Below are 6419 nucleotides of genomic sequence, written 5' to 3'. Positions count from 1 at the left end.
CTTCGGAGCACGGTCCAACCGACCACGCGGTTGGAGGCCTCCAGTAAACAAGAGCGGAGCGAACGCTACCGTTAACCAAATAGCAAAATATAAGCAAAAAACCACTACTTACCAGTGTTAAATCACACACATAGTAGTCATAAACAACGTCGGAGCACAGTCCAGCCGACCACGCGGTTGGAGGTCTCCTAACAAGCGTGAGCGGAGCGAACGCTACCGCTAACCAACGGCGAAATATAAGGAAAACTACTCACCGGTGTTGAATCACACACATAGTAGTCAGACGCTGTAAGTTGGGAGAGGCGGAAACAGCCGTAGTTCCCAACGAAACAGCAGAAATACCTTTGAACAGGGTTAAACCGTCGCAGCCCTAGGAGGGCGAACACGCTACTCCCGCAGACGGGCAGTCGGGCTTCCGACGACGGTAAAAAGTTCAGAAAAGGTCCAAAGGGCTGAAGCCCTGAATTGAACCGCGCGCGAGAAGAAAATAGGAGCAGAGCAGCGGATGACGTCGGGCTATATAGCCTCTGATTGGTCATCCGTGTCACACCTGTGACTCCGTTGGTATTATTACTCGAATCAGCGCATGCGCGAAGGGAACATTCAGTGCTTTCAGCACCGCCCTCTGGCGGTCAGGAGGGATGAAATAGAACCCCAAATTCAGTATCTCAGAAAATTTAAATATTACTTAAGACCAATAAAAAAAAGGATTTTTAGAAATGTTGGCCAACTTTAAAGTATGAACATGAAAAGTATGAACATGTGCAGCATCAATACTTAGTTGGGGCTCCTTTTGCCGGGATTACTGCAGCAATGCAGCGTGACATGGAGTCGATCAGTCTGTGGCTCTGCTCAGGTGTTATGAGTCCAGGTTGCTCTGATAGTGGCCTTCAGCTCTTCTGAATTGTTGGGTCTGGTGTATCGCATCTTCCTCTTCACAATACTCCATAGATTTTCTTTGGGGTTAAGGTCAGGTGAGTTTGCTGGCCAATTAAAAACAGGGATACCATGGACCTTAAACCAGGTACTTGTAGCTTTGGCACTGTGTGCAGGTGCCAAGTCCTGTTGGAAAATTAAATCTGCATCTCCATAAAGTTGGTCAGCAGCAGGAAGCATGAAGTGTCTAAAACTTCCTGGTAGACAGCTGCGTTGACCTTGGACCTCAGAAAACATAGTGGACCAACACCAGCAGATGGCATGGCACCCCAAACCATCACTGACTGTGGAAACTTGACACTGGACCTCAAGCAACGTGGATTCTGTGCCTCTCCTCTTCCTCCAGACTCTGGGACCTTGATTTCCAAAGGAAATGCAAAATTTACTTTCATCAGAGAACATAACTTTGGACCACTCAGCAGCAGTCCCAGGTGAGACACTTCTGATGCCGTCTCTTGTTCGAGTGGCTTGACACAAGGAATGCGACAGTTGAAACCCATGTCTTGCATATGTCTGTGCGTGGTGGTTCTTGAAGCACCGACTCCAGCTGCAGTCCACTCTGTGAATCTCCCCCCACATTTTGGAATGGGTTTTGTTTCACAATCCTCTCCAGGGTACAGTTATCCATATTGCTTGTACATTTTTTTCTGCCACATTGTTACCTTCCCTTTGTCTCTCTATTAATGTGCTTGGACACAGAGCTCTGTGAACAGCCAGCCTCTTTAGCAATGACCTTTTGAGTCTTGCCCTCCTTGTGCAAGGTGTCAAAGGTTTTCATTAGTTGTCAATTCCAATCATCAACATTAAAATAAATAAACATTTGAAATATATCAGTCTGTGTGTAATGAATGAATATAATATACAAGTTTCACTTTTTGAATGGAATTACTGAAGGAAATCAACTTTTTCATGATATTCTAGTTTTATGGCCAGCACCTGTAAACTGTAGTGAACATAAATGCTTTGAAAAGAACATTTATCACAATTCTGGCATAGGTTTCTAAACCCGTGTGTAGATCCTCTACCTTTATCTGCAGAAGCAGTGTGGTCAGGCGGGAGATGAGGTGTGTGAGGCTGGGATTTGTCACACTCTGCTGTCCGTCTCTCTGGAAACTGCCCTGCTGCACCATCTGCTGAGCCTCCTCTTCACAACGCCGCCGCAGCTCTGTGGGATGGTCGGCTGGAACCATGCCCTGATCTGGAGCGAGCTTCAGAGATGAAAGACTCTTCAAACATCACCAAGAAAAAAAAATCACAGCTTATCTAAGCTGTTTACCATATTTTCCGCCGTACACGTCGCACCAGCCCAAATATGTCTAATGAAGTGGGAAAAAAACAAATGCGTCATATCGTAAGTCACATCTATTATGCGTCACCGCTGACAACCCAGAAATGTGGGCCTTGTTGTGCCAAAAATCGAATGGCTGCCAAATAGCGGCCGCAGGAGCATGCATAGGAGAACTTTAACAAGAATTTAACAAGATTAACATTTAAAAATAATAATTTGTTTGTTCAAAATTATAGCAAAGGTGTGTCTCAAGAGCTTTTTCTTAATAAAAAGGACTTTTAACGGTCAAATCAGCTGCATTTCAGAAGCCGATTGCAGCTGCGGGAGAGCGCAGAAGGATGACTCCCTGTGCATTTCTTCGAAATTTAACAAAATAACCACCTAAAAACAATTGTTTGTTTGCTCGAAATTATAGCAAAGGTGTGTCTCAGTTGAATTAGTCGAGGGCCCTCTAAAGGCTGAAAATGGTAGTGTTCAATATTTTCCATGTTGAAATGAATGAAATCGTCAGATCCCAGCCAAAAATTGGGTTATAAATGAGGAAAAAAAAAAAAGTTGCTTCGCTGTATAAGTTGCAGGGATGCCAATTTATGCAAAAACCTGCCACTTATACGCTGGAAAATAAGGTAGTTCACTGAGTAGTATTTAATATGTGGGTCGGTGAGGGTATAAAATGTACAGTTTGACTTACTTCACAGCAGAACTGCTGAACTTCATGAAGAACTTTGTTCAGATCTTTGTTGAGATGTTCGAGCTCGAGCACAGTGGTAGCATATCGCTTCTGAAAGTCCAGGTCAATGGGCAACGAGTACGACTTCTGAATACAGGGAACACACGTGCAGTTGGGTCAGGCCTCGCAGATGAATTAACTCTGAGTTACTTTAAATTGCATTTGTACCAGTTTCTCAGCTTCTGTGTTCATTTCTTTTAAGTGCTTGATGTGCTCTTTCTTGATCATGAGGATTTTGGACAGCCTCGTCTACAAACAGGAAAGTGGGGAGAAAAAAAATAAGTTGTTGGGGGCAAAAGATAAATAAAAACATATACTTTTTTTTGTTTGTTTTTAAGGATGTCATCATTTTATAGGAAATACTTACAACTTGGACCAGGAATTTAACAGGAAATCCTCCCAGTGTATCTCCCTCTGCACTGGGCAGTTTGTTCTTCCACGGTGAAGCGTTCATGAGAGGATCATTGTCCTGTAAACAAACAAAAATAAAATGTTGTGCAGCTGAACACATTAGTATGATGGCCACTATTTAAACACTAATATTCTAACAAAGAATAATAGTTTCAAAACAATTAATTTACTTTTTTTAAACAGTCGGTGTCAAACCTGCAGTATACATCAGCTAAAGTTTCAGGTAGGAGTCCTTACAGCTGAGACAAACTAACCAACAACAGAGGAGCAAATATTCCTCATCTAAAGCAGTGGTTCCCAACCCTGATCCTTGAGGAACACCATCCTGCATGTTTTAGTTGTTTCCCCGCTCCAATACACCTGATTCAGTGATTCAGTGATTAATTACGTCATGTTCTGCAGAAGCCTGTTAATCGTTCATTCAAACCAGGTGTGTCAAAGCAGGAAAACGACACGACAAGTAAGACACTGACTACTCATATGTATACGTGGTCCAGGCAGGTGGTTAAGATTAATTTACTCACAAAGCAAATTTAAATGAACAGTGTGAGAACTGTCCATCATTAGGTTTGTGTACAGTACCAGGTGAACAGGGGTGGTGACAGATGGGTAGGGTCCTCTGGGAGGAGTCACAAGGTTCTGCATGTACCGTGTTGACCGATGCTTCTGTGCAAAGGCTGAAATGGGCATGGTCTCGTTGGGTTCATTGCTCTGTAAAACATTTTTTTAAATTTATTTAAAACATGAACTAAAAACTTCTTCAGTACTGCCACTAAGAGAATCAAAATGATTTCTGAAAGCATACAGGAAGTTAAGGTGCTTACCAAGACTTCATAATCGGGCACAGTATGAGTTCCTAGACCACTGCGGTCGAACGTCACACGGTACGTTGCAGCGGTGGTGTCGACAGCGTCAATCTGACCCGTGAAAAGTCCGTCGTGGACGCCTCGGAGACGAGCTGTTGAACACAAAGCATTTCTTACCTTTTAGCAAAGACGTTTTCTTCATGTTTCTACACACCAGGAAAGGAAAAGTATGTCTGCAGCCATAAATACAATTTGTTTTCTTTATTTTATTTTTCTACTGAGGGACTTCAGTGTCACTGCAGCCATAATATCAAACATTCAGTTTAAAAAGAACGTTACAAAATTGCTGGGTATATTTGTATGAGTGCAAAAACCTTCGTCTTGGGTTTAAGTTTGTCATCAAATAAAAAAATTTAAAACATTTGTCAATTTATATTATTATTTTATTTTTTATATAATTTTATTCATATTAATAATTGTCAATTAAACACAGAAGGATGGTAATGTGTGTTCATCTCACCGGTAACTTTAGTTCCTATGATGAGCGGTAAAGGGATTTCATCAGGAAGGTCTTTGCAGTTTGACAAGTCAGACAGTTTTCTTTGCTGCAAAAGTCGCATTTTCTGACGTTTCTGCTTCAGCGCCGCTCTCTCTTCATTAAAGAATGCTGGGGAACACCTGACGGGGTCAACGGAGCACAGCGCTCTCACAACACTTTTCTTAGTTCTCGGATTTCAAATGAAACGAGCAAAAAACAAAACGAGAACAGGAAAAGGTTTAGAGTTTAGAAATCGTAGCGTACCGTCGAGGTTTCCCCATCAGTCTCCTGATTGTTCCCCACTCAACTCTCGTCAGTTTTCTTGTTTTCAGGTTGGGGAAAGACTCTTTGAGGCACAAGCAGAATTCATTGTCGCCTTCAAAAAGGGGTCTGGAGCAAGATTAAAAATAAATTAACCAAGACATTTTAAACTTAAGCTACAGAATTTGATGTATTCTTCTGAACAGTCAGGTAAATTTACAGACTAAGTTAATAAAGATCTGTTCTGTTTGTAATTGCAGATATTTAACTAAAATTATAATCCTATTCAAAAGATTAACCGTTTCAAATATGTATCAAATTATATATTTTTTTTAAGACAAAATGACTAATATAAAATTCAGATCTCCTAAGTGGCTCAATGAGACTAACCTGTATAAATAATGGTTGAATAAAAAAGTGTCAGTTACACTTTTTAAAAAATTTGTTTGAGTGTATCCATTAAAAATGGTTGTCTTCCGAGGGTGACGATGACTTTACCTGTCAATATTGGAATAAAACCATTCATAGATGCACCATTTGTGAGCTTTGGGTAGCTTAAGAAGGTTTCTTAACCTCAGCCCTATTTTCTGTGAAGCCTTCTTATCTGGCGTCATGACATTTGAAAACTTCTGCAAAGACAAAACATACAGGTACACAAGTATTACAAAATGATGACAATAATGACATCATCACTACCACATGGTTCCTTTTATCGAAGAGCTTTGACCTCGTCAACTACTAATAAACACAGACTCAGCGATGGGATTGGATAGACACTAAAAGGTTTAAATTAACAGTTGTCTAAAAATTCTAGGTATAAAACAACATGTTGCTCTACTGTGCAGAATATTGATGCAGGGCAGCAGAACTGGTAGATCAAGTTCATCTCCACTGCTTTGAATACGCCCACAACTGAAACAACCTTTGGCTTTTTTAGAGACTATTTCTGACATAAAAACAAGCCCTTAAGAGTCAAATATTGTCCTTTGAGACATTTCACAGCCTTTTCATAAGAACCATGAGTGGAAAAACCACTGCCCTCTGTGTGACGGTCTGATAAGAGCAGGTTTACCTGTGGAGTGGTGGAGACTTTCTGGCTCCTCCGAGGGGATCTGGAAGAGATGCGCTGCTGCGGGGGTTCGTCTTCATCTCGACACAAACGACTCCTCTTCGAGCTCCTTGTAGGCTGACAAAACAAGCAAAAAAATTTTTTTCAATTATAGCTTCAGTGGGGGGAAAAGTATTTGATACACTGCCTATTTTGTAACTTTTCCCATCCACAAAGAAAGAAGACGTCTGTTATTTTTATCGTAGGTACATTTCAACTGAGAGAGACAGAATTTAAGAAAGAAAAAAAAAGAAAATCACATTTTATGATTTTTAAATACAAACCGGATTCCAAAAAAGTTGGGACACTAAACAAATTGTGAATAAAAACTGAATGCAATG

The 6419-nt window shown here is 41.0% G+C and overlaps 1 protein-coding gene across 1 annotated transcript in view; it reads right to left on the bottom strand.

Moving 5' to 3' along the window:
• Positions 1-370: 370 nt before the first annotated feature.
• lin9 (lin-9 DREAM MuvB core complex component) overlaps positions 371-6419 on the bottom strand; it is a 7256-nt gene continuing 1207 nt past the window's right edge. Inside the window, exons 2-12 of the mRNA XM_037685131.1 lie at positions 6043-6156; positions 5469-5599; positions 4974-5099; positions 4692-4849; positions 4190-4323; positions 3948-4076; positions 3322-3423; positions 3123-3203; positions 2916-3041; positions 1962-2144; positions 371-412 (exon numbers count right to left, since the gene is read on the bottom strand). Coding sequence (XP_037541059.1) covers positions 371-412; positions 1962-2144; positions 2916-3041; positions 3123-3203; positions 3322-3423; positions 3948-4076; positions 4190-4323; positions 4692-4849; positions 4974-5099; positions 5469-5599; positions 6043-6156 — 1326 coding nt within the window. The remainder of the gene's footprint in view (positions 413-1961; positions 2145-2915; positions 3042-3122; positions 3204-3321; positions 3424-3947; positions 4077-4189; positions 4324-4691; positions 4850-4973; positions 5100-5468; positions 5600-6042; positions 6157-6419) is intronic.

Source organism: Nematolebias whitei, chromosome 12 (genome assembly GCF_014905685.2).
Source record: "Nematolebias whitei isolate Nwh7 chromosome 12, NemWhi1, whole genome shotgun sequence".
Lineage (NCBI taxonomy): Eukaryota > Metazoa > Chordata > Actinopteri > Cyprinodontiformes > Rivulidae > Nematolebias > Nematolebias whitei.
The sequence above is the reverse complement of the archived record's forward strand: the minus strand, read 5'-3'. Positions and strand labels throughout refer to the sequence as shown.